We start from the raw sequence: 27233 nt of genomic DNA on the forward strand, positions 1-27233 counted from the left end.
GCTGGTGCTGGGTGCGGGGGTGGGGGTTCTGGGCACCCTCAGGCTCTGCCTGATGGCTCTGCCTCAGCAGGGAGTGCAGAAGCAGCCGTCACCTGTCCTGCAGGCATGGGGTCACAAGGTCACATAAGGCTGACCCCCTCCCTTGGAGGAGCTGGTGACTCAGGCTGGAGGCTTTGCTGCAGGGCAGGGGTCCAGAGCTAGGGTGGCAGCAGCAGGACTGTCCAGGAGCTGCCCAGCTGTCTGGCCAGGGTTTCCATTCAGGGAGCCCCTTAGCCACATGGTGGAGCCTTTGTGTTTATTTCCCTGTGTTCTTTCAGGAAAACATTGCTGGAGTCTTCAACAAGTCCTGTGCCATCAACTATACGAGCTACAGGAACGTCTTCCCCATCTGGGCCCTTGGCCGCTTCTCCCGCCTGTACCCAGAGAGTGCTCTCGCCGGCCACCCTTGAGGGCGCCTGGCAGGTGGGTAGGTGGTGGGCGCAGGTGTCAGGCAAGTTCCCATTGGAGCAGCTCGGGTGAGCTGCAGGAGCCCTGCCCAGGGGCCCAGTGCCCGTCACCACCCACTTCTGCAGGGCGGGGCCAGGCCTGGGGCAGGGCTGGGGCTGGTAGCTTTAGATAGTTGATTTTCAGGATCGGTTTAGTTCTTAGACGAGCTGTGGCGCTCAGGTGAGGAAGGGAACAAGCTGAGCCGTGACCCTGGAGGAGGCGTGGCATGTTCTGCAGTACTGGGCGTGGCGCACGTCCTCGCTACGGGGCTGGGGGCGCTTTCTTGACCAATACCTGAGTTCTTGGGAGAGGGGGACCGTGCCTCATCTGTCTCCTGCCAGGTGCTTCCCAGGAGCCAGCTCAGCTGGGCTTGTCTCTGTGTCTTCTGTCTGTGGGATGTGACAGCTTTTCCGAACAGCCCAGAGGGAGGCTGGTTGTCCCTGTTCACCCAGGCACCCAGGGCTCAGGAAGGAACGGGGACCAGACCTGCCAAGTGTCTGTGCTGCTCAAAGGGGTGGCCGCCAGCCCTGCCCTACACCTCAGGCCCACCCATGCTGCGTCACGGTGCTGCCCGTTGTGGGCGCCAGCGTCCTTCTGTCCTGAGTTGATAGCCTCTGGTGTCCGGTGCTGACAGAGCACAGGCGGGAGGCTAAGCACGGTGAGGGTGAGGGCTCATGAGTGCTTAGCACTGTGGGGCACTGCCGTGTGCTGAGGGCAGCAGAGCAGTCGTGCAGCTGCTGGGTGGCCTGACGTCCTGGTATGTGCTCTGAGCCCAAGTGAGGGCCAGATTTCCAAGGCAATGCCTCTTCGGTGCTAAACTTCTGAATTCCCTTCTGGCTCTAAATCTGTTTGGTTTGATGTGCGTGGATTTGGGGCTCAGGCTGAAAAAACCTGGGTTCTGGATTTGCCTTTGACCTTTGAGAACAAGTGGCTCACATGCTCAGGGCTTCCCCGGGAGTGTGGCTGTGAGAAGTCACCAGGAGCTTTGATGAGAATAAAAGCCAGGCCTGGTGCTGCCCCTAGGCCCTGGCCTGCTTGCCCACCCCAGTGCCCCGCCCACCTGCTGTTCTCTGTACCACCTCCTGGACTGGCAGCAGCCCCTGGCTGTGCTTCCTTGGCTGACCATCCTCCATCAGACAGCCAGATGTCTGAGGGCCCCCTGCTGCTGCCATTCTCTGCCCAGATCCCTGGAGGACCCTCACCGAGACTTTGCACCATGTGGCCTTGACCCTGCAGCTCTCGTGGCCTTGAGTGCTGTCCCTGACTCTGCCTGGGCTCGCCTGCTTTGGGCCTTGGTCTGAGCCGTTCCTCCACTGACCTCCTCTTGCCCCGAGGTGGTGCTTCTGCTCTGAGCCCTGCAGGCCTGGGCTGTGTGTGCGCACAGACGGCCTGCCAGCACCACTGGCTGCCATGCTGTGTGGCACGTAGTGGGTGTTCAGTGGACGTCTGCTGAGTGTCAGCACTTCTTCCCAGACAGTTTAAATGAGTGTTTATTTTGGCTGAAGGAACTGTTCGGATCTCTTTGAAATCTACTGGGTTTGCTCTTGCACTTCTTTTCTTGGCCCATGTTTTCCACTCACTGGGGCAGCAGGAACCCAGGTGGTGATTTACCACAGTCTGCTCCTCGAAATGGCCACTGCCCCTGGGAAACTCCCAGCCATGGCCGGATCACTGGACGGAACATAAGAAATGAAAATCTGCTTTTCTGCTGAAAATGTTGTCACTTCTGTGGCCAGCTACCTTAATAAACAGACATGTTTCCCTTAGGCTGAAGCACGTCACACTTGTGTTTGATCTCATATTGGGAATAGTCACAGATCTGGAGTTTTCTGAGACTGTCACTTGGGCACCATGTTGGACAGTGGGCCACCACCTCATCAGTTTCAGGGGATAAGAGTAACTGCTTCAAGATGAGCAGGTGTGTCTCCAGTTATTTGAGGGGAAATCATGTGCCTCAGCCTGATTAAAAATCAAGTTCTCATTAAGGAGTCGATCCCATTTACAATTGCACCCAAAACCATAAGATACCTAGGACTAAATCTAACCAAAGAGGCAAAGAATCTGTACTCAGAAAATTAAAGAATACTCATGAAAGAAATTGAGGAAGACACAAAGAAATGGAAAAACGTTCCATGCTCATGGATTGGAAGAACAAATATTGTGAAGATGTCAATGCTACCTAGAGCAATCTACACATTCAGTGCAATCCCCATCAAAATACCATCTACTTTTTTCAAAGAAATGGAACAAATAATCCTAAAATTTGTATGGAACCAGAAAAGACCCCGAATAGCCAGAGGAATGTTGAAAAAGAAAAGCAAAGCTGGAGGCATCACAATTCCGGACTTCCAGCTCTATTACAAAGCTGTCATCATCAAGACAGTATGGGACTGGCACAAAAACAGACACATAGATCCATGGAACAGAATAGAGAACCCAGAAATGGACCCTCAGCTTTAGGGTCAACTAATCTTTGACAAAGCAGGAAAGAATGTCCAATGGAAAAAAGACAGTCTCTTCAACAAATGGTGTTGGGAAAATTGGACAGCCACATGCAGAAGAATGAAACTGGACCATTTTCTTATACCACACACAAAAATAGACTCCAAATGGTTGAAAGACCTAAATGTGAGAGGAATCCATCAAAACCCTAGAGGAGAACACAGGCAGCAACCTCTTCGACCTCAGCCGCAGCAACTTCTTCCTAGAAACATTGCCAAAGGCAAGGGAAGCAAGGGCAAAAGTGAACTATGGGGACTTCATCAAGATAAAAAGCTCTTGCACAGCAAAAGAAACAGTCAACAAAACCAAAAGACAACCGACAGAATGGGAGATTTTTGCAAATGACATTTCAGATAAAGGGCTAGTATCCAAAATCTATAAAGAACTTATCAAATCCAAGTTCTCAACCCAAGGAACAAACAATCCAATCAAGAAATGGGCAGAAGACACAGTTCTGCAAAGAGGACATGCAAATGGCCAACAGACACATGAAAAAGTGCTCAACATCACTTGGCGTCAGGGAAATACAAATCAGAACCTCGATGAGATACCACCTCACGCCAGTCAGAATGGCTAAAATTAACAAGTCAGGAAACAACAGATTTTGGCGGGGATACAGAGAAAGGGAAACCCTCCTACGCTATTGGTGGGAATGCAAGCTGGTGCAGCCACTCTGGAAAACAGTATGGAGGTTCCTCAAAAAGTTGAAAATAGAGCTACCCTACCACCCAACAATTGCACTACTGGGTATTTACCCCAAAGATACAAATGTAGGGATCCGAAGGGGTACGTTCACCCTGATGTTTATAGCAGCAATGTCCACAATAGCCAAACTATGGAAAGAGCCCAGAAGTCCATCGACAGATGAATGGATAAAGAAGATGTGGTGTGTGTGTATACACACACACACACACACACACACACACATACACACACACACACGGAATATTATGCCGCCATCAGAAAGACCCGAAATCTTGCCATTTGCAACGACGTGGATGGAACAAGACAGAGGATCATAGGGGAAGGGAGGAAAAAATGAAGCAAGACGAAACCAGAGAGGAAGACAAACCATGAGAGACTCTTAATCTCAGGAAACAAACTGAGGGTTGGTGTAGTGGAGGGGGGTGGGAGGGATGGGGTGGCTGGGTGTTAGACATTGGGGAGGGTATGTGCTATGGTGACCACTGTGAATTGTGTGAGACTGATGAATCACAGACCTGTACCTCTGAAATAATACATTATATGTTGAAAAAAAAAATAGGGAAAAATGAAGGGGGGGAAATTGGAGGGGGAGACAAACCATGAGAGACTGTGGACTCTGAGAAATAAACTGAGGGTTCTAGAGGGGAGGGGGGTGGGGGATGGGTTAGCCCGGTGATGGGTATTAAAGAGGGCACGTTCTGCATGGAGCACTGGGTGTTTTACGCAAACAATGAATCGTGGATCACCACATCAAAAACTAATGATGTATGGTGACTAACATAAAAAAAAAAAAATCAAGTTCTCAACAAAACAGAAACATACTCATAAATATAGACCAAACTGGTGGATGCCAGAGGGGAGGGGGTGGGGGGACAAGGGAAATAGATGAAGGGGTTTAAGAGTACGAACTTCCAGTTATAAAATGTGTAATTCAGCGGTGAGAAGTATGGCGTAGGGAGCATAGCCAGTGATACCGCAGTCCCGTTGTGTGGTGACGGGGTTACTGCGCTGCGCGTGGGGAGCGCTAAGCAACATACCAAGTTGTCGAGTCACAGTACGGTACGCCTTGTGTCAGCTGTACTTCAGATCAAACAAAATCAGGTTCTTTCCTGGGCAAATCATTAAAGATGTCTGAATTCAAATTATTTTTTGGTATTGGGCACAGATTTTGAGTATTACGCTGGGAAGTTTTTGCTAGAACCATATTAAGATTTCTGTATTCACCATGATGCAAACTTCAGACCTTCCCTTTGAGGAATTCTCTACCTAGAAATCCTTAATTCACAGTGAAAATTCATCTCTGAGAAAGTACTTTTCCTTACTGGACAGAATCAGTATTGCTACATATATTTATGTTTTACTTAGGCAATAAAATATTTCAAAAATTAATGCTATCTCTTTTTGCTTTTTCATTCTTTTCTCAACTCTGCGGATAGTCTAATTATAGGTTAATTGGTCAGCTTGATTTATTTTCATTTCCATCTGCAATATAAATTTTTATTCATGATTCACTTTGCTTGAAAAAGGAATTAAGGGTAGAAACAGGAGGCAAAGGGGAGTCGGTGGGACCAGAGGTACATGCCGGGGTTGGATCCATTTGCTGTTGTGGCCTCGGCTTTAGGCTCAGCTTTCTAGGAGGTGGCTGGAGCTTACACACAATAGCCCTGTGATCCCACTGGCTGTGGGTGGGTCACAGCACCTCCCTGTAAGGCGTCTGCTCGCAGCGGGATCCCATAATAGCTGCCCACACAGGTGGCAGTGGAAGGAGGTTAAGGATGCCACTCTGGAGATCACCAGGGCCACGGCCCCTCTGTGGTGTGTGACCTTCATGCCTGGCACTTTCACCTGGGATTTTGGGTGCTGTCTCAGAGACACTCCCCTAACCCCTTTCCTCACTCAGGAGGATGAGGGTGATAACTTCAGGTTTTCTTCAGTGAAAATAATTGAACCATTAGTTTGTTTTTTTTTTTGTTGTTGTTAAAGATTTTATTTATTTGACAGAGACACAGTGGGAGAGGGAACACAAGCAGGGGGAGTGGGAGAGAGAGAAGCAGGCTTCCTGCTGAGCAGGGAGCCTGATACCGGACTCAGTCCCAGGACCCCTGAATCATGACCTGAGCCGAAGGCAGACGCTTAACGACTGAGCCACCCACGTGCCCTGAGCCATTAGTTTCTACACGATGACTACTGATAGGTGATTTCCAGCCTTTCTCCAGGGACAGTGATGGCCCTGGGGGCGTCTGAAGCCCATGCTTGAGACAAGTGGAGAAGAGCTAGCTTGCATGGCTTTAAAAGGCAGCCTCAGACACCTGCCCCACAGCCAGGCCTTCTGTGGGTGTGAGATGCGCTGGGCTTGACACCCTCTGTCTTTGATGCCCCTCTGGTTCTTGGGAGGGTAGAGGAGTGGGGGCTGCTCTTGGGCCATCCAGGAACAGGTGAGTGTTGAAACAGCCTATGGTGGCCAGAATACTTAAAAGACAAAACAAATGACCTATTGGGTGATCTTGAGTGGTCTAACATGCATATAATTGGAGTCCCACAAAATTGGGATGGAGGGAGGCAGAAAACCATCTGAGTAATGGCTGAGATTTTTCCAGATATGAAATATGTAAGCCCACAGACCTGTGAAGCTCAGCAGACACAGAAGAAGCACTGATTAGCTTTCAGAACTGTAAGAAAATAAATTTCTGTTGTTGAAGCCACTGTGTGTGCTCTTCTGTTATATAGCCCTAGAAGACTAACACACCAACCATTAAAGAAATTTTACTAACTGTAAAGGGCTAAGCACTCAAGTTAAAAGGCAGAGACTGTCACATTGAATGAAGACACGAGCCAGCTATGTTGTCCATGAGAAATTTTAAATGTAAAAATACAGACAGGATAAAAGTACAAGTTTAGAAAAATATATAACAAAAACAATCATAAGAAAGCAAAAGTACTGTCTCAATATCAAAATAGGTTTCAGGAAAAGGAACGGTACTAGAAATAGATTTAATAACAATAATGTGTATGCACCTAATAACAGCTTCAGAATATGGAAAAAAACGTGCAGCTGGAGAGGGAATTCGATAAATACACAAAGTGGGAGATTTCAACATTGTCTCAGCAACTGCAGACAAAATCTTGAGCCAGCTTGAAGTAACGGGCATTTATGGGACACTTCACCTCATTCTTTTCAAGAGCTTATGGACCATTTACTAAGCCCACATGCGGGGTCAGGAGATGAGTCTCGAGAAATTCAAAGGATTGAAGCCAGACTATTCTCTAACCACAATGGAATTAAATTAGAAATCAGTAGCTAAAAGAGATAGAAAATCCCAAATATTTGGAAATTGAACAATACACTTCTAAATAAACAATGGTCAAAAATGAAAGTACAAGGGAAATATTTCAAGCTAAACGAAAACAATGAGATAAGAGTTTATGGGATGTAGCTAAAGCAGTGCTTACAAAAATGGTTGCAGGCTTACATGTTAATGCTGTAAATCAGGTTTCAAACCAGTGATCTAAGTGTCCACCTTAAGAAACCTAAAACCAAAGTAGAAGGAAGGAAATAACCAGATAAAAGAGTACAAGTCAAATGCTGTAGGAGGCTTAACGGAGATCAGTAAAACCAGAAGTCGATGCTTTGAGAAAATTAACAAGCCTCTGGTCTGATCAAGAAAGAAAGAAAACCTACCACAGGCATAGAAAAGGTGCGTCGCCTCAGGTCCTGCAGACATAAGCCGGCTGTCCAGCCTGGTCACCAGCCTGCTGCCCTGGTGTGGTCAGCCTGAGTCCGCCATCCCGCCCCCTCTCTGCATCCGCCCGCTCCCACTGCCCCGCTTGCGGATCCTTACATCCAGCCGCACCCACCTGCCAACGCTGCTGCTCCGTGTTCGCACTCCGTTTCCTGCCGTGGCCGCGCATCCGTCTGCTCAGAGGCGTGAGACCACAGAGCTGGTACAAGGAGCGAATGTCCCGGGCTGCTCGCCAGCATGCCGCAGCACAGACGGACAAACGCCCTGAAAGACACAGTTGTCATCTAGGTGGTCGTGGAAAGAAGTGGGGAATTTAGATAGCCCTGTATCTGTTTTAGAAATTGAATTTGAAATTTAAAGCTTTTCCAGAAGAAAGCTCTAGGCTCAGATGGCTTCCCGGTGAATTTTATCAAAAAGTGAAGAGATCAGTAACAACCTAACACAAATACGCAGACATTAGAGGAGGAGGGACTACTTTGCAACTCCTTTTATAAGGTCAGCATGACCTTGATAGCAAAACCAGACCAGGACGGGGCGCCTGGGTGGCTCAGTTGGTTAAGCGACTGCCTTCGGCTCAGGTCATGATCCTGGAGTCCCTGGATCGAGTCCCGCATCGGGCTCCCTGCTCGGCGGGGAGTCTGCTTCTCCCTCTGACCTTCCCCCCTCTCATGTGCTCTCTCTCTCATTCTCTCTCTGTCAAATAAATAAATAAAATCTTTAAAAAAAAAAAAAAAAAAAAAAAACCAGACCAGGACGTTACAGGAAAAGGACATTCAGATCTGTTTCCCTCACACACAGAAAATACTTAACACACTAGTATTAAGTTGAATCTAGCGATAAAAGGATGTTGCATCATGATCAGAAAACTGGCAGAGGGTGATGGGCCTGTGGCTGGAGGGGATACGGTGTCCAGAGGGTTTTCTAGGGGTAGTAGGAAGTGGCGTTTAAATGCCACGGGAGGGGCCCGTGTGGGGGGAGGCCTTGCTCTCCTCTGGGAGTCCTGGGAGCTCCCGCACACCCTTGCTCAGTGGGGGCTGTCCACATGCTGTCCTTGTCTGGTGTGAGAGACTGTGGGTCCAGACACCGGGTCTTTCTCAGGTTGTATAAGGTACGTTTGGGACGTAGAAATCCTCTTTTCCGCAAAACCCGACTTTCTCTTCTTGAAGCGACCTTATGCTAACTTGGCAGTCTGGGGGAGATAATGGCTTTGTTCGGCCCGGAGCCCAGCCCCTGCACCGAGTGCCCTTGACGCCGCGTGGTGTCGGGGCTGAAGGGGACGGAGGACGTGCCTTCTCCTTGTTTGGACGATAGCCCATCCCAAGAGGGTCAGGAGATGACCCCTCTGTTGCTTCACGGCTGCCGAGAAGCTCGACCAAGAACTTTGGAGCCAGGAGACAGTGCTGAGTTCACTTACCCTCCTGAGTAGTTGGTTGGCAGAGCAGGTGTTGGGGTGGGCTCCGCGGTGGTCCCACTAACCGGGGCCCGAAATCCACACCCTGGCAGGACTCTGTGAGCACAGGTCTGCGTGTGATTGGTCCACACGGCCCTTGTGCCTGGTCAGGGGAGCCTTCAGTTAGGTCCAGTAACGGTCAGTGTTCCAGACACTCAGGGCTCACAGCCTTCTTTCCAAGGGACGTGTGGTCAGCAGGCGGCCTCCAACTGCCAGCCCCTCAGAGCCCGCCTGGAGTCCACAGGTCTGGGGGCTGTTGGGGGCACCCGAGCCCATCTCCCTCGGCCCCACTGCCCCTCCTTCCTTAAGTGTGCATCCCAGGGGTGCACCCTAATACCTGTCTGCACGCCAGACACCGGCCCAGGTCCTGGGGGACCCTGCCGATCCCACAGAGTGCGGAGCCACATGAGAACCATGGGAGGGCTGATGGCTCATGGGGAGGGACGCCACAAGTCACGCAGAGTGAAGGCAGAGTCCCCCTGAGGCCTGTGCACGCCACAGGGCGTGGATGGCCCGCCCTGCGCCTCAGCCCAGTGCTCTGGCTGTTCCTAGGGGGGGCTGGAGCATTCCCGTCTCGGGCTGAGCTGCCCTCCCCACGAGCCCCGTCCCCACTTCTCCCATCCGCTCCCTGTGTTCTGCTTGGCAGCCCCCTCGGCCGGAGGTGTCGCTCTGTGGGGCGCTGGCCCCGGAGCCAAGGTCTGCGGGTGGAGTGGGTGGTCCGGCGCCGACCGGCTCTTTAAGGGCGGGCGACATCACAAGGCTGCGGAAGGCCGGACAGCCGTGGAACTCCGGGGCCTTGGGCTGTTTCTCGAGCGCCTGCGGGCTCTGGATTTCCACCTCCATGGGGCCGCAGGCCCACACGTGAGCACCTGAAGACGTGGCCATGGCCGAGGGCAGCGAGCTGATGAACAGGCTCATGAGTGAGAACGCAGACCTGAAGAAGCAGGTGCGCCTCATGAAGGAGAACCAGATGCTGAAGCGTCTGCTCAGTGAGAGCTGCCAGGAGCGCTGTGGTCTCGGGAGCAGAGACCTCCTCTTCACCAAGGTGCCCACCTACCCCGAGGACTGCTCCCCTGGGAGTGCAGGTGAGGCCACGGGCCTGGGCAGCTGGGGCCAGCTGGCTGCGGGGCTCCCGGGAGCCGAGGGGAGGCCGCAGGGCGCAGGCAGGGCCCGGCCTGCTGACGCCGGTGCTCTCGGGCCCGCTTCCTTCCCTCAGGTCTGAGTAAACCAAGACCCAGTTCCCCATTCTGCTGTGTGTCCTCAGGTAAGGCCCTTCTCTCTGGGCCACTAAGTCCACACCTGGAAAACGGGGGGGGGTTAGCCCCCATAGCGGTGGCTGCCACCCACCAGCCCCCCGCATGGAGCTCATGGGTGCAAAGCCCTGTGAGCAAGCATGTCCCTGGGGTCCTTCATGGCACCTGGACTCCTTCAGCCTCAAGGGGGACCTTGAAGAGGGAGCTCAGGACAAGCAGAGGGCGGCGGTGGGGGGGTGGAGGGGGTTGGGGGGATGGCGGGAAGAGGACAATGACGCCCAGAGGGGCAGCTGGAGAAACCCCTAGTCCCTACCAGTCCTGAGCTCCCACCAGCTGCCAAGGCACATGCTTGTCACCAGAAACTTGCTGAGGAGGACTGGCCTCACAGGGCCTTGTCCCCTGTGTGACATCCCACAGCAGGGGGCCAGGGCTGCCTTTTTGGGCCACCGGGGATGCCCTTGTGCAGTGGCTGCCAAAGGCACTTGTCCCCAAGCCTTATTGGCTCTGTGACTCCTGCCAAGAGTCACAAACGCAGTGTGGCTCCATTGTCCTTTGTCTGGAGAATCGGGTCAGGCTGGGGCCTCCTCCAGGGGCTCAGAGCTACCCCTGCGTCCGCAGTGGCAGGAGCCCTGGGGCCTTCCCCCCTCCCCATCCCTCCGGCACCTCGTCGGGAGAGGTGCAGACTCTCACTCAAGCCAGGCTGCTCCTAGGGGGGCCCTGGTCGGGGCCCAAGTCAGGGTGGCGTCTCTGGGGTGGCAGCCGGCACCCCTGTGTGTCACCCCCAGCAAGCCCAGACTTTGCAGGACACCAGGCTTAGCAGGAGCTCCAGCCCCTGGCCAGCCTAAGGCCACCAAGCCTTGCACAGAGAGGCCTGGAGCCCCTGCTGCAGGGTGTGGGCCAGGGTCAGCGAGGCCCCGGCCATCCTCGGGGAGGGGCCAGCTCCACTGTGGTCAGGGCCACCGCTGTGCCCGGGGCTCTGGGACCCTGCCTGCAGGCCTGGCCCTGGCCCTCAGCCTTCTTTGGGGACTGAAGTTTGGAACTACTCTTGCACAGTGGCAGGAGTTTGTGAACCAAAGGGAGCTCCCCCTGCAACAGCTCACGTTTCTCACAGTCCCTTAGCGTTTGCCTTCAAAGCAGGATGTGCTTTAAGACCCGTTTTCTTTGTTCAACAACACGTACTCATGGCAAACTTACAAATACCCCAGGAGGATGTAACGTACCAGGCCGGGCCCCAGCTCCTGGCCCCATTCCCAAAGTCAGCCACTGTCAACGTTTTCCCGGGTCTCCCTCTGAAATGTGTGGTGGGTATGTTCATGTGCCCGTCCCAGGGGGTCGTCTGGCTTTCCCTAAGCGGGGTTGAGCTGTTGTGCACGTTGATGGCCCCCACCGTTCCCCACCACGGCAGCCAGGGCAGGGCAGACCTGCCGCAGGGGTCACGGCGGGAAACCCCTGGGTCAAGGGCCGGGTGCTGTTGAACTGTTGAGATAGAAGCTGCTGGACGCGCTCCGCCAGGCTGTGGCCTCAGACCCTGCCGGCCCCGGCACCTTCGCAACCCCAGGGCCACACACAGCCACGCTCCGGGGGAGGGTCCCGGGCTGCTAAGTTTCTCAGTGCGTTCTGTTCTGCGTCTACAACCACACTGTGTGCCAAGGACCATTTTAAACGAGATCGACAGTGTGTGTGTACTTGTTAATTTTGCCTTTGTCTTTGCCCTTGGAACTCTCAGAACCCTGGCATCGGCAGCCAGCGGGTGGGCCTGGGGGCGGGGGGCACGCAGGCTGGGCACTGGGAGGACCCTTCTAGTCCTTTCTAAAGAACAAGAAAAATCGAGAACGAGCTTGTCGTGTTCAGTTTCCGTGACCCCGGTCCAGCCGGGATGGGGTGCCCTCGGCTGGGGCCCTCGGCCTGCTCCACCCAGAGGCCTCGCGGCCCTGGGCTCCGGCCGGCTGCCCTGGCGTCTGCTGGGATGGGGCTTCGCTCAGGATCTCGGGACTCGGTTCCTATGTGAGTTCCGGTTTTGGTTTTCCGTCTGTGGGTTTTCTGTGTGGGGATTTGACATCAGAGTTGTGACCGGTTTATAACCTCGATCAAGCATCTTTTCATTTTTTTCAGTGTTCCAACCTTGTTCATGTGGCATAGGGATTAAGAATCATTTGGAATCTGAAAGAACTTGCTGTCACCCCGGCAGGCCCGTGCCCTCAGAGCATAATGGTTTTGTAACTTCTAGATTTTTCTTCTTTGCTTATTGGTCCATTTAGATTTTCTGCTTCTTACTGAGTCATTTAAAAACACCTTTCCGCAAGAGCTCTCCCATGACTGCGATCTTGGTGACGGGGCGGCAGCTCTCACCTCTTCCTGGTCTTTCTGATGTTGCTTTTCTCATTCCCAGTTTCATCTCCCCATGTTTTCTGTTTCCCCAGAGTCACTGTCTGCAGCTTTGCGGTCTTGTTGACGTGTCGTGGAGCTGCTTCCAGGGTATTCCTGCTGTCATTTCCGCTGTTTCTAGATTTTCTGTTTCTTAGGAGCTCCTCTTCATGTCTTGATCTGAATGCTTAATTTTTTGATGATTTTTAAAAAGTAATTAAGGCATTTAAATCACTAATTTCAATCCAAATACAGTTTTAAATGTACTGATGTACATTTGTGTTCTGATTTAAATGTACATAGTGTTCTGATTTTCATTATTTCTCAATAATCATTTTTTCATTTCTTCCTTGATGTGATCATTATTTGGGGGAATGCTTTTACTTCTGAGGAATGGAATTTTGTGCCGATGCTTGTTATTCATGTATAGTTTCATTAAAGTGTAGCCTGCAAATGTACCTACTTTTTGGACTTGACTGAAGGTTAAACATTTTTGTTTTTTTAATGTTATCACAACTCTACTGAAGGCTTGTGAGTAACAGAAGGGAATCACAACTCACTAAATAGGAACAAGACAAAGCCCAAACCCGGCTGAGCACAACAGAAGTCCCTCTAGCACAGGCCCTTGCCCTCTGTGGGGTGGCTGCCTGCCCTCAGGAGGTTGAGCCCCGAGCCCTGGGGCAGCCAGAGGTGCTCTCGTGTCGCATTCTTGGTGAGCTCTGGAAGGGTGGTCCGTGGGCCGTGTCTGGGCTGGTCAGGACACTGTGAGGCCCTCAGCAGGCCCACGGGAATGGCCATTTTGGCCAAGTGGGCAGACAGGAGGCAAGACACATCCTGATGGCTGTTCTTTTTTTGAACATTTTTTTTCCTAGGAAAACATTGCTGGAGGTAGATTTGTTGGTTCCCAAGGAGGTATATTTTAGGATATAATTTTTCATTTTTTTTAAAGTTTTATTTATTTAAGTAATCTCTACCCCAACAACCCTGAGATCAAGAGTTGCATGCTCCTCCAACCGAGCCAGCCAGGCGCCCCTATAATTTTTCATTATAACTCTTAAAAAACACTATTTTTCAAGCATATATTTGCCTTATTGCTAAAAGAACAAGTTTGTCCTATGGGAACAGAAAAGGATTATTTTAAATCACAAAAAGAATAAGTTAAAGTTGATTACATTGTAATTTGAAAAATTCTGCATGACAAGTCACTATAAAAGAGATTAAAATATAGGCAAGGCACCCAATGGAAGAAGACATTTACAACACTTTTCATCAACAAGGAATTAGTATGCAGGAGACAAAAAGAGCTGCTACAAATAATTTTCAAGACTACTCACCTCCCCCCGCCCCCCGCGCTCTCCCCAAAAATCCTAAAATGAGCAGAGAAAAGGCAAAGATAAATCACCTAAAGAAAACCTGAGGGGCTAATAAGCAGATATGACAGGATGTTCAGTGTCCCTGGGGATTAGGGAAAAGCCATGTGATGTCATCAGCCTGGCCTGTGCTTACCTAGGACCGGGGCAGCTGCTGGAATGTTCTGCATTCTACCAATGTGGATCACAGAGCAAGTTCGGCAGGCACACACCTGAGCCCGGTGTAGGTGGTGGAGGTGCTCACTGTGGGCAGGAGGCACGTTATGGTGCTCACTGTGGGCAGGAGGCACGTTATGGTGCTCACTGTGGGCAAGGAGGCACGTTGTGGTGCTCACTGTGGGCAAGGAGGCACGTTATGGTGCTCACTGTGGGCAGGAGACACGTTGTGGTGCTCACTGTGGGCAGGAGGCACGTTGTGGTGCTCACTGTGGGCAGGAGGCACGTTGTGGTGCTCACTGTGGGCAGGAGGCACGTTGTGGTGCTCACTGTGGGCAGGAGGCACGTTGTGGTGCTCACTGTGGGCAGGAGGCACGTTGTGGTGCTCACTGTGGGCAGGAGGCACGTTGTGGTGCTCACTGTGGGCAGGAGGCACGTTGTGGTGCTCACTGTGGGCAGGAGGCACGTTGTGGTGCTCACTGTGGGCAGGAGGCACGTTGTGGTGCTCACTGTGGGCAGGAGGCACGTTGTGGTGCTCACTGTGGGCAGGAGGCACGTTGTGGTGCTCACTGTGGGCAGGAGGCACGTTGTGGTGCTCACTGTGGGCAGGAGGCACGTTGTGGTGCTCACTGTGGGCAGGAGGCACGTTGTGGTGCTCACTGTGGGCAGGAGGCACGTTACGGGGTGCTGATTGTAGCTTTGCTTCTTCAAGGAAACCAGGAATTACCCTCATGTCTATCAGCAGAGCAACGGATATGGAAATTGCTCTGTGTGTGTGTGTGTGTGTGTGTGTGGATCACACATGTGGCATGAAACGGTTAAATGTATCAGGTAAGACTCAACATGGATAAATTCCCAAAAAAGATAACACTGCAGAAAAAGGTATGTGGCAGAATAAAACATGTATAGGATGATACCATTTATGTAAAAATTTACAAGCATATACAAGTCCCTTGGTACTGTGTGTGGGGGCATGGGCGGGTAGGAAGCGCATGGAGGCGTGCACGCTTGCCTTGCTCATGAACGTGAGGCTGGTGGCGTCCTTGGATGGGGTGGGCACCCACAGTGCCATCTTCTGTAGAGGGAGGAGGAGGGCTCTGAAGCACAGGGTGGGGTATCGCAGCCTGAGGCTGGGCATGCAGGTGTTCTTCAGTAATCTCTCCCTCCTTAGGGATGTTTCAGGAACACAGCCTGACTTCCCCTCCCTCCCCATCCCAGTTGCAGACTTTGGAAGGTTCTCCAGTGCCCCCGATGCACCCTCTCAGCTGCAGACGTCCTCCCTGGAGGACCTGCTGTGCTCGCACGCCCCCATCTCCAGTGAGGACGACGCCTCCCCTGGCTGTGCAACCTCCACCCAGGTGCCCTTCAAGGCTTTCCTCAGTCCCCTCGAGCTGCCTGTACCCCGAGGCACTGACAGGAAGCTGTCCCCACTCCTGAGCCCCTTGCAGGACCCGCTGGCGGACAAGACCCTGCTGGAGCCCAGGGAGATGGTCCGGCCCAAGAAAGTGTGCTTCTCGGAGAGCAGCCTGCCCTCTGGGGACAGGACCAGGAGGAGCTACTACCTTAACGGTATGGCCCAGCGGGCGTGGGCACCAGGGTGGGCACCGGGGTGTGGTGGCGGGCAGCCGGGGAGGGTGGCCTGGTGGCCAGCTGGCCAAAGCGTCTCCATTTTCCAGCAGAGGGAAGAGAGTGTGGCTGGGAGGCCAGGGTCTGGGGCTCTTCTGTTAAAATTTTTTGCCTATTAAAAAAAATTGAGTTGCTTATCTTCTTATGATCCAGTTGTCAAGAGTTCTTCATATATTCTGCACACAAGTCCTTTTCTGGGCAAATGTTTTGCAAATGTGGTCCCCCAATCTGTGGCTTTTCCATTTGCATAAGTGTTCTTTAAAGAGCAAAACTGTTTCATTTGATGAAGTCCGGTTTATTGATTTTTTTTCTTTTATGTAGTTCATGTTTTTTGTGTGCGATTTAAGAAATCTTTGTCACACTGAAGGTCACAAAGATTCTCTCCTGTGTGTTCTTCTAGAAGTTTTATGGGTTTAGGTTTTACATTTAGGTCTCTGATCAATTTCAAGTCAGTTTTTGTACGTGGTATGAGATTCACATTAGATGGCTACTTCTTCCAGAATCAGTGTTCAGAAAGATAATTTTTTCTCCATTGAATTGCCTTGACACTTCTATCCATATATGTATAAGTGTATTTCTGGATCCTCCATGCTATTCTATTTATCTGTCTGTGTTGATTCCAATGCACAGTGTCTCGATTACTGTAGCTTTGAAGTAAGACTGTTAATCAGGTGGTATATGTTCTTCAACTTTGCTCTCCTTTTTCAAAGTTGTTCTGGCTATTGTAGGTCCTTTGCATTTCCATATGAATTTTAGAATCAATTTGTCTGTTTTATTTTATTTTATTTTATTTTATTTTGACAGAGAGAGACACAGCAAGAGAGGGAACACAAGCAGGAGGAGTGGGAGAGGGAGAAGCAGGCTTCCCATTGAGCTGGGAGCCCTATGCGGGGCTCCATCCCAGGACCCAGGGATCATGACCTGAGCCGAAGGCAGACACCTAATGACTGAGCCAATCAGGCGCCCCTGTCTGTTTTTTTTTTTTTTTTTAAGATTTATTTATTTATTTTAGAGGCAGGGAGGGGCAGAGTGAGAGGGAGAGAGAAACCCAAGCAGACACCCCACTGAGCACAGAGCCAAATGTGGGGCTTGATCCCAACATCCTGAGATCAGACCTGAGCCAAAATCAGGAGTTGGATACCCAACTGACTGAGCCACCCAAGTGCCCCTCAACTTGTCTGTTTTTTAAAAAAATCTTGCTAGGAGTTTGGGATTGCCCTGCATGTACAGATTGATTAGGTTACTTTTCAGGGAAATGACACTTTTAACAATATTGAACTTTAGATCCATGAATACTGTATATCTCTCTGTTTATGTAGTTGTTTAAAAATTTCAACAATGTTTATAGTTTTCTAAGTTTAGATCTTGCACATTTTTGTTAAATTGACCCCTTAGTATTTTCACTTTTGATGCTATAGAAAATACTATTGCCTTTATCATTATCAATTTCTGATTGTTCTTTTCTAGTATATAGTAGCACAATTGATTTTTGTGTATTTATTTCTGTGATGGTTAATCTTATTTGTCAACTTGACTGGGCCATGAAGTACCCAGATATTTAGTCAGACGTTCTGGGTGTTTCTGGGAAAGCGTTTTGGGTGAGTTTAACATTTAAATCAATAGACTGAATAAGCACTTTGCCCGCCCCCCCCCCCCCGCCGCCCAGTGTGGGTGGGCCTCATCTAATCAGTTGAAGGCCTGCATAGGACAAAATTATCCTCCTCTACCCTGAGGAGGATAGAATTCCTCCTGTCTGACTGTCTTTGGACTTGACCTGAAACATCACTTCTTTTCTTTTTTTTTTTTTTAATTTTATTATGTTATGTTAGTCACCATACAATACATTGGTTTTTGATGTGGTGATCCATGATCCATTGTTTTCGTATAACACCCAGTGCTCCATGCAGAACGTGCCCTCCTTAATACCCATCACTGGGCTAACCCATCCCCCCACCTCCCTCCCCTCTAAAACCCTCAGTTTGTTTCTCAGAGTCCATAGTCTCTCATGGTTCATCTCTCCCTCCGATTTCCCCCCCTTCATTTTTCCCTTCCTTCTCCTAACATCCTCCATGCTATTCTATCCTTATGTTCCACAAATAAGTGAAACCATATGATAATTGACTCTCTCTGCTTGACTTATTTCACTTAGCATAATCTCCTCCAGTCCCATCCATGTTGATGTAAAAGTTGGGTATTCATCTTTTCTGATGGCTGAGTAATATTCCATTGTATATATGGACCACATCTTCTTTATCCATTCATCTGTTGAAGGGCATCTCGGCTCTTTCCACAGTTTGGCTATTGTGGACATTGCTGCTATGAACATTGGGGTGCATATGGCCCTTCTTTTCACTACATCTGTGTCTTTGGGGTAAATACCCAGTAGTGCAATTGCTGGGTCATAGGGTAGCTCTATTTTTAAATTTTTGAGGGACCTCCACACTGTTTTCCAAAGTGGCTGTACCAACTTGCATTCCCACCAACAGTGTAAGAGGGTTCCCCTTTCTCCACGACCTCTCCAACATTTGTTGTTTCTTTCCCTGTCCATTTTTGCCATTCTAACTGGTGTAAGGTGGTATCTCAATGTGGTTTTGATTTGGATTTCCCTGATGGCTAATGATGATGAACATTTTATCATGTGTCTGTTAGCCATTTGTATGTCTTCTTCAGAGAAGTGTCTTCATATCTTCTGCCCACTTTTTGACTTGATTATTTGTTTTTTGGGTGTTGAGTTTGAGAAGTTCTTTATACATTTTGGATACCAGCCCTTTATCTGTAGTGTCACTTGCAAATATCTTCTCCCATTCTGTGGGTTGCCTCTTTGTTTTGTTGACTGTTTCCTTTGCTGTGCAGAAGCTTTTTATCTTGACGAAGTCCCAGAAGTTCATTTTTGCTTTTGTTTCACTAGCTTTTGGAGATGTATCTTGAAAGAAGTTGCTGTGGGCAATGTCAAAGAGGTTACTGCCTATGTTCTCTTCTAGGATTTTGATGGATTCCTGTCTCACATTGAGGTCTTTCATCCCCGTTGAGTTTATCTTTGTAAATGGTGTTAGAGAATGGTCGAGTTTCATTCTTCTGCATGTGGCTGTCCAATTTGCCCAGCACCATTTATTGAAGAGACTGTCTTTTTTCCATTGCATGTTTTTTCCTGCTTTGTCAAAGATTATTTGACCATAGAGTTGAGGGTCCATATCTGGGTTCTCTATTCTGTTCCATTGGTCTATATGTCTGTTTTTGTGCCAGTACCATGCTGTCTTGTTGATCACAGCTTTGTAATATAGCTTGAAATTGGGCAACGTGATGCCCCCAGCTTTGTTTTTCTTTTTCAACATTTCCTTGGGGATTTGGGGTCTTTTCTGATTCCATACAAATTTTAGGATTGTTTGTGAAACATCACTTCTTCTTGAGTCTCAAGCCTGCAGTACTCTGGACTGAAATCATACCATTGGTTCTCTTGGTTCTCAGACCTTCAAAGTTAGGCTAGAGCAATATTTTCAGTCCCTCCAGGTCTCTACTTGCTGACTCACCTTGCAGATCTTGAGACTTGTTAGTCTCCGTAATCACGTGAGCTGATTCCTTACCCCCCACCCCCAACACACACAAACACACACACACACACACACACACACACACACCCCATATTGGTTCTGTTTCTATTTCTCTGGAGAACCCTGACAAAACACGACTTTGTATCTTGCAACCTTACTGAACTCATTTACTTGTTACAGTAGCTTTTTGTGGATTCCTTAGGATATATGATTGTGTCATTTGTGAATAAAGACAAGTTTATTTTTTCATTTCTAGTTTGTACTCCTTTTATTTTTTTTTTCTTGTCTTATTGCATTGGCTAGAATTTCTAGCACATGTTGAATAGAAATGGTGACAGTGGACATTTTTGTCTTTTCCTAATTTAGGAGGAAAGTATTCAGTCTGTCACTGTTGGGTATTATGTTAGCTCAGGTCTTTGTAGGTGCCCTTTATCAGGTTGAGGAAGCTCCCTTTAATACCTAGTTTTCTAAGAGTTATAGTGAATGGATATTGGATTTTGTCAAGTGCTTTTTCTGCATCTATTAGGATGAGCATTTCATTTTTATTTGTAGTCTATTTCTGCTAATATGGTTAATTACATTGATTTTTTTAAAAGGATTTTCTTATTTTTAAGTAATCTCTACACCCAATGTGGAGCTTGAACTCACAACCCTGAGGTCAAGAGTCACATGCTTTACTGACTGAGCCAGCCAGGCACACTGCATTGATTGATTTTTGAATTATAAACCAACCTTGCATTCCTGAGATAAACCTCACTTGGTCATCATGTATTATACTTTTTTGTATTGTTGGATTTAATTTTCTAAACTTTTGTTGAGAATTTTTACTGTCTGTGAAGGATATTGGGCTATAGTTTTTTTTAAATGTCATTTTCTGGTTTTGGTACCAGGTTAATGTTGACTTCAGTGAATGAGGTGGAAAGTGCTCCATCCTTTTTAATTATCTAGAAGAGTTTTTACAGTATTGGTATTATTTACTCTTTAGACATTTGGTAAAACTCACCACTGAAACCACCTGAGCCTTTAATTTTCTTTGTAGGAATGTTTCCCCTGCTGAAAATTCAATTTCCTTAGTTGATACACGGCTATTCAAATTATCTATTTCTTCTTGAGGGAGCTTTGGCCTTCACTCTCAATAGTGAACTTTTGTGTTTTTTAAGGAACTGGTCCATTTCATCTATCTTGTCAAATTTATTAGCATAAAATTGTTCCTAATGTTCCATTATTATCCTTTTAACATCTGTAGGATCTGCGGTGATACCATCTCCATTTTCTGATAGTGGTAGTGTTTATCTTCTTTCTCTTTTTCCCTAATATGTCTGGCTGGAGGTTTGTCAATTTTATTGACTTTTTTCTTTGAAGAATAGATTTTGGCTGGATCTTGGAAGGCCCAGGTTGGACTAGAAATGATTTCTAGAACATCTTAGGTATATATCACTTCTTCCATCTAATTTATGCATTAAAGACAGGGGTGAGAAGAAAGGCTGATTCCTGGTGAGAGAGGTATATTAATGTAGAAGGGAGTTTGCACCCTGCGCCTCTGTGCCCCTCATGTGCCTTGATGTGTTGCTGGGCAGTCAGTCTGGTTCTCAGCCCTAACTCCCAGGTAGCTTCTGCAGCTTTGCAAAGTGATCAGGGAAGGAGCACACTGAAACTACAATGCACTTTTGAAAGAAAGTGAAGAGGACTCAAATAAGTAGAAAAATGTCTTGTGTTCATGGGCCAGATGACTTCATATTATTAAGATGGCAGCACTCTCCAAATTGATCTGCAAATTCAACACAAATCCCTGTCAAAATTCCAGCCGGCTTCCTTGCAGAAATTGCCAAAATCATCCTGAAATTCAGGTGGAATGTAAGAGACCCAGAAGAGGCAAAACAATCTTGAGAAAGGAGAGCAAAATTGGAGGACTCACACTTTCCAGTTCTGAAACTTACTATAAAGCTACAGTAATGCAGACAGTGTGGCAGTCTTAAGGACAGATGTACAGAGATCAGTGGAGTAGAATTGAGAGTCCAGAAATAAGCCCAAGCATTTATAGGTTTAATATGCAACAAGGACACCAAGACAATTCAATAGAGAGAGAACAGTCTGCAACAAATGGTGCTGGGACAAGTGGACAAACACATCCATGAGAATGAAGTTGGCCCTCACACCACAAACAAAAATTAACTCAAAATGTAGAAAATCTAGGGCGCCAGGGTGGCTCAGTTGGTTAAGTGACTGCCTTCGGCTCAGGTCATGATCCTGGAGTCCCGGGATCGAGTCCCACATCGGGCTCCCTGCTCGGCAGGGAGTTTGCTTCTCCCTCTGACCCTCTCTCATGCTCTCTCTGTCTCATTCTCTCTCTCAAATAAATAAATAAAATCTTAAAAAAAAAATGTAGAAAATCTAAAAGAGCTCAAGACATAAAACTGTTAAGAGGAAAACACAGAGATAAAACATATGACCTTGGATTTGGCAAGAGATTTTTAGATGTGACACCAAAAGCATGAGCAACAAAAGGAAAAGTATATAGTCTGGGCTTTATCAAAAGTAAAAACTTATGTATTTCAAAGGAACACATTTCAAGAAAATGAATTCAACCCACAGAGTGGGAGAAAATATTTGTCAAACAGATGATAAGGGACTAGTATCCAGGATATATAAGAACTCTCCACAACTCAACAGTAAAAAGACAAACAATCCAATTAAAAATGGGCAAAGAACTCAAAGGAACATTTCCCCAGAGAAGACATACAAAAGGAGAATAAGCACATGAACAGATGCTCAATGTTGTATTTATCAATATAAACCACAATGAGACACCACTGCATGCCCACTAGGATGGCTGTCATAAAAACGAGGGACAAACACAGGCATTGGTGAGGATGTGGAGACATTGGAACGCATATATGTTGTCGCTGTGGAAACAGTTTGGCATTGCATCAAAAATTAAACACAGAATTACCATGTGTCCCAGAATTCCACTCCTAGGTATATATCTAAAGCAACTGAGAACATTTGACCACACAAAGTTTTTTATATGAATGTTCATGGCGGCATTATTCATAATAGCCCCCAAGCCTGTCAGCGGACAAAGGGACAACCGGAATGTGGTCCCTGCACACGATGCGGTGCTACTCAGCATGGGTAGGAGCTCAGTGCTAACGCGCCTGCAGTGTGGACGGACCTCGGGAACAGCAGTGTGGGGCCAGATGCAGGGCCACATGCTGCGTGACGGCGCTGGTGGGCCATGCCCAGCATAGAGGCGTCCACGGGGACAGGACGTACGTTGGTGTTTGCAGGGGCTGTGGGAGAGCGCTGTGTGACTGCTAGTGGGTACAGGGTTTTGTTTTGTTTGGGAATTTGGTTGTGGTGATGGCTGTACAACTCTGTGAATATAGAAAAACATCTGAATCGCATACTTGAAGAGCGTGAATTTTATACTCTGTGATTATGTCTCAGAAAAAATTTTAAGTAAGGCCCAAGGCTGTGTTGGGAGCCACGGCCTGTCCTGAGGCTCCAGCTCCGTGGCCCCGTCTCCCCAGCATTTCACACCAGCATTTCTCCTCCGCCTCAGAAACCTGCTCTGCCTCAGCTCATATCCTGCTTCCCCCACCCTGTGACCCTTTGGCCTCGGGGCTCCCCCCAGCTCCAAGGCCCTCATGGGGTTCTGTGGGGGAGCACGTGGCTCTGGGCCGTGTGGCTCAGGCGGGGCCCTCTGCCTGGGGCATCCACACCCTTGCGGCCCCTCCTGCTCCCCATCCCCACCTGCAGAGCCACGCTCCCTGTTCAGTGCCCGCGGCGCTCAGTGCCCGAGCTGCGTGGCTGAAGGAGCGAAAGCACAGTGCCCCCCGGGCCTATCCTCCGTGGCCATCTGGTGGCCCTATGTCAGCGGCCTGCCCTCAAAGGAGCTGATAAGCCCGTGCTGACGGGCTGTTACGTGCTGGGAGAGGCCACCATTCTCCTGTGGTGTGAGTGACCTGGCAGCTTTCTGGGTCGAGCGGTTAGGTGGACCCAGGCACAGGATGGGGCCAAGGAGGGCAAACACCTGCCCACGGCCACAGGCACAGCTGGTCCTGGAGCCCCGCAGCATTCACAGCACAGACGGCTGTGCAGGGGGTTCTCCAGGGCTGCTGTGGGGTGTCCTGAGTGTTGGGTCACCCAGCCCAAGCATGCACAGCCTGCCCACCGGATGGACCCCGCAGGCTGCACCCAGTCGATGCCCTGGAGGGTTTGCGTCATGCTCAGGTTCGGCGAGGCCCCGGGGGCTTTAGGAAAGGCTCTGCAAATGGGGCTGCTACTGTCTCTCGTGGGGATGAAAGAGCAGAATGTGGAGGCAGCAGGAGTCGGGGGCGCCGTCGGATGGAGGGTCTCCGGTGCGGAGGCTCTGCCTGACTCGGACGCAGGCTCAGCTCACTTCGGACCTCTCAGTGTCAGAAGCATCTGACCGGGTGTTTTCGGAGAGCACGTGGTTCGAAGGGTGCCGGTGCATACCTGCTGCTTAATGCACAGAGGCTGCCGTGGGGGGGCAGGTTGGGAAGCAGGTTTGGGAGGGGAGGGTGGGTGATGTATCCGGTAACGTCAGGGAGATCATTAAAAATAGGATCTCCTGCCAACCCAGCAATCCTCTCCGCAAACGCGGGGAAGACTTTTATTATCAAGTACCCATGAAACCAGCCTGCAATGCGCGGGCTGCCAAGACAGCCAGGCAGCCTGGACCCGTGACCCGGGTTACTTATGTGTTCCCAAGTTAACTGGCACCCCACCCTCAGGAGGGGAGGGGACACGTCTGGCCCACCGAACATACCTGGTCATAGGGGTGGGGCCTGTGTGATAAGCAGGGGTCACCCTTGACCCAGGTGCCTGGGCAGACTCCCCTGGTGCCGGGGGACAAGACAATCCTGGGCTGTAAAAACAAGCTTTTAAAGACATTTCTGCCCATCTCAAAGGGGCAGAGAGAGAGGACTTAGGATCATCGGTTACTCAGGTTGCTCTAAGAGGGAGAAGAGGACAGGTCTCTCTCCCTTTTGGCAACAGAAAAGTCAAAGTTTTCTTCTCCATTTGTATTTACCCTCACCGTTGGGGGTAGGGGAAGCAATGATGGGGGGGAGGGCCCCAGCGGCGTCACCCCAAACCTGCAGGGGCTGTGTTTAGGTTGGTCCTTTCCCTAAAATGGATCCCGGGGCGCCAGCAGGGGGAAGGCAGGTGGCCCCTGACCGTCCATGTCCTGGGACCCGTGGCCCATCTCACTACCTCCACTCCTCACAGAGATCCAGAGCTTCTCCAGCACTGAGAAGGATGGGCGCATAGTCGGGGAGATCGCCTTCCAGCTGGACCGGCGCATCCTGGCCTATGTCTTCCCGGGGGTGACCCGGCTGTACGGTTTCACCGTGTCCAACATCCCTGAGAAGATCAAGCAGGTATGCCTCTATGCCCTGGGGTCCCCTCCCTGCCCCAGATCCCCTCCCTGCTGTGGGGGGCCCCTCACTACCCTGGCATCCCTCCCTGCCCTGGGTCCCCTCCCTTGCCACGGGGCCCCCCTTGCTGCCCTGGGGGAAGGGTCCCCTTGCTGCCCCATCACCCGTGGTGCTCGCACAGCTGAGGACTGTGGAGGCCCACGTGTGACAGAGGGTGATGAGCCCGCTGCCGGGAGCGTCTCTGTTGGCACCCAGCCGCTCTGTGGCCTGGGACAGTCTCGGCCGTGGCTCCCGGGGCCACAGAGCCTCGCGCGTTCCGGCCTGTGCGCTAGGGGCGGAGCTCCCTGCTCTGGTCCCGGACACTGTCTGCTGGGGGGCACCCGGGACGCTGCGCTCTGCCGGGCTGGGGGCTGGGCTCTAGGCGCGCGTCCCTGTGTCAGCGGCCTCCTTCACGGAAGCCTGGTCGCTGTGCCCCCAGACGTCCATCAAGTCCCTGGACGGGTCGGTGGACGAGAAGAAGCTGCGCGAGCTGACGCACCGCTACCTGACGCTCACGGCGCGCCTGGAGAGGCTGGGCTACAACCGGGACGTGCACCCGGTGTTCAGCGAGTTCCTCATCAACACCTACGGCATCCTGAAGCAGCGGCCCGACCTGCGTGCCAACCCGCTGCATAGCAGCCCGGCAGCGCTGCGCAAGCTGGTCATCGACGTGGTGCCCCCCAAGTTCCTGGGCGACTCGCTGCTGCTGCTCACCTGCTTGTGCGAGCTCTCCAAGGAGGACCACAAGCCGCTCTTCGCCTGGTGAGCCTGCCCCGGCGCGCGCCGCGCCTTTCCTGCAATAAACGTGTTTGTTCCAATCCCGGGGGCCGCGTGCCTCCTGCGTGTCCCCTCCGGCCGGGGGAAGAGCCGCGTCCGCCGACGGAGCGCCCAGGGCCGCAGGCGCGGAGCAGGCGCCTCTCTCGGCCCGGGCCGCGCACCCCAGGCGCCCAGCCCGCCCGCCGCCCACACCCGCGCGGCACTGTCGCACTTTATTAAAATAATCTGTTTACCTGTGTACCTTTACCTTTGGCTCTTTGAGGGCATGGAGAACACCGCAGGAGGTGCCCGCCGGTATTTGTGGAATGAAGCCTGGACAGAGCCTCGAGGGGAGGGGCTGGGGCTCAGGCTGGGCTCCCAGACCCTCCAGCCCTCAGACCTCCCCGGGAGGTCTCGGTCTCCTCCCGTGAAGGGGCCAGCAGCTGGTTTCCCCACACGCAGAGCCTGAGGCAAGGATTCCGTCCCGGCAGGACAGCTATAGAATCTGCAGAGCCTGGTGCAAAATGAAAACACAGGTCCCTTGTTCAAAAGTAGGAATTTCAAGACAGCCAGGGCAGCAGGTTGGATAGAGAGCGGGGCCCATGCAGCTGTGTGGGTTCCGGGGAATCTGTTTATTTGGGAGATGATCTGATGCACACACAACCCCTGCCCCCAACGGAGCCATCAGGTCGCTATCTCTCCTGAGGTCTTGAGGACAGGTGACCTCCTGGGCCCCCAGTCAGGACCAGGGCCTGGCACAGGCACCTTCCTGGGCCTTGGCTGTGAGTGGAGGGTCTCTGGTCACTTCTCTGCTGTGGGTGTGAGGATGAAAGTATTGGGGTGTCTGGACCAACTTCAGTTGGGGCAACCTGTCCCTCGGTCCTCATAGCCCCATGTGTCCCAGAGGCCCCAGCACCTTAGGATACTTTCATCAGCTTGGGCAGCCAGAACGTGCACCACAGAACAGGGTGGTTCAGAGGACATGCTGGAGGCTAGACGTCACAGGTCAAGGTATTCACAGGGCTGGTTCCTCCTGAGGCCTCTCTCCTGGGCGTGTGGATGCCGCCTTCTCCCTGTGTCCTCACATGCTTGTCCCTGTGCATGTCGGTGTCCTGCTTTCCTCTCACTATAAGGACACCAGTCAGAGGAGATTAGGGTCACCCTACGACAGACATAATTTTAACTTTATTACCTTTTTTTTCAAAATAGATACTTTTATTTTAAAAAGCTTTAAAATTCATTGTTAATGACTGTTAATTATTTTTTAAATTTTATTTTATTATGTTATGTTAGTCACCATGCAATACATCATTGGTTTTTGACGTGGTGATCCACGATCCATTGTTTTCGTATAACACCCAGTGCTCCACGCAGTACGTGCCCTCCTTAATACCCATCACCAGGCTAACCCATCCCCCCACCCCCCTCCCCTCTAAAACCCTGTTTGTTTCTCAGAGTCCATAGTCTCTCAGGGTTCGAAGATAGTAGGAAGGGAAAAATGAAGGGGGGGGGAATTGGAGGGGGAGACCAACTTTATTACCTTTTTAAAGACCCTGTCTCCAAATATAGCTGCATTCTGAGGTGTTGGGTGTCAGCGCTTCCACATATGATTTTGGGGGTGGGCACCATTCAGTCCATAACTGACTCCGTCCTCCCCTTCCAACCACTGGACACCAACCCCCAGCTGGGGGACTCTGCCACCCTGGGGGCCTGTGGAGGGCGCACAAATTTGGCGCTAGGGCTGCTTGTTGGAGGAAGGACTGGTGGGCACTCCTGGGCACGGCTGGGATGCAGGCTCTCTTGGGTGAGCCTCGGTGTTAGGACCCAGGTTTGGAA

The 27233-nt window shown here is 50.5% G+C and overlaps 2 protein-coding genes across 8 annotated transcripts in view; both read left to right on the forward strand.

The window, feature by feature from the left end:
• Positions 1 to 24586, forward strand: part of LSS (lanosterol synthase) — a 46062-nt gene extending 21476 nt beyond the window's left edge. For 3 of the 7 annotated variants that reach the window (XM_036081633.2, XM_036081637.2, XM_036081638.2), the window contains one exon: positions 318 to 5082. In XM_036081633.2, the coding sequence (XP_035937526.1) occupies positions 318 to 449 (132 nt within the window). In that variant the 3' untranslated portion in view covers positions 450 to 5082. Of the gene's footprint in view, positions 1 to 317; positions 5083 to 12556; positions 12958 to 15244; positions 15378 to 24453 lie in introns of those variants that run through there. The other 4 variants (XM_078054657.1, XM_036081635.2, XM_036081636.2 and 1 more) reach the window with 4 other exon arrangements.
• On the forward strand, positions 15373 to 25656 carry SPATC1L (spermatogenesis and centriole associated 1 like). The gene is made up of 3 exons (XM_036081648.2): positions 15373 to 15595; positions 24454 to 24605; positions 25081 to 25656. The coding sequence occupies exons 1-3, from the start codon at positions 15514 to 15516 to the stop codon at positions 25405 to 25407; spliced, it is 561 nt and encodes a 186-aa protein (XP_035937541.2). The 5' UTR covers positions 15373 to 15513; the 3' UTR covers positions 25408 to 25656.
• The last annotated feature ends 1577 nt before the right edge of the window (positions 25657 to 27233 follow it).

This window comes from Halichoerus grypus, chromosome 1 (assembly GCF_964656455.1).
Source record: "Halichoerus grypus chromosome 1, mHalGry1.hap1.1, whole genome shotgun sequence".
Taxonomy (NCBI): Eukaryota; Metazoa; Chordata; class Mammalia; order Carnivora; family Phocidae; genus Halichoerus; species Halichoerus grypus.

Bases quoted from the DNA above. Each gene is read 5' to 3' on its own strand.
- SPATC1L (XM_036081648.2), top strand. From the start codon at position 15,514: ATGGTCCGGCCCAAGAAAGTGTGCTTCTCGGAGAGCAGCCTGCCCTCT. The intron at 15,596-24,453 runs GTATGGCCCAGC...CACTCCTCACAG, and splicing joins GAGGAGCTACTACCTTAACG to AGATCCAGAGCTTCTCCAGC. The intron at 24,606-25,080 runs GTATGCCTCTAT...CTGTGCCCCCAG, and splicing joins TCCCTGAGAAGATCAAGCAG to ACGTCCATCAAGTCCCTGGA.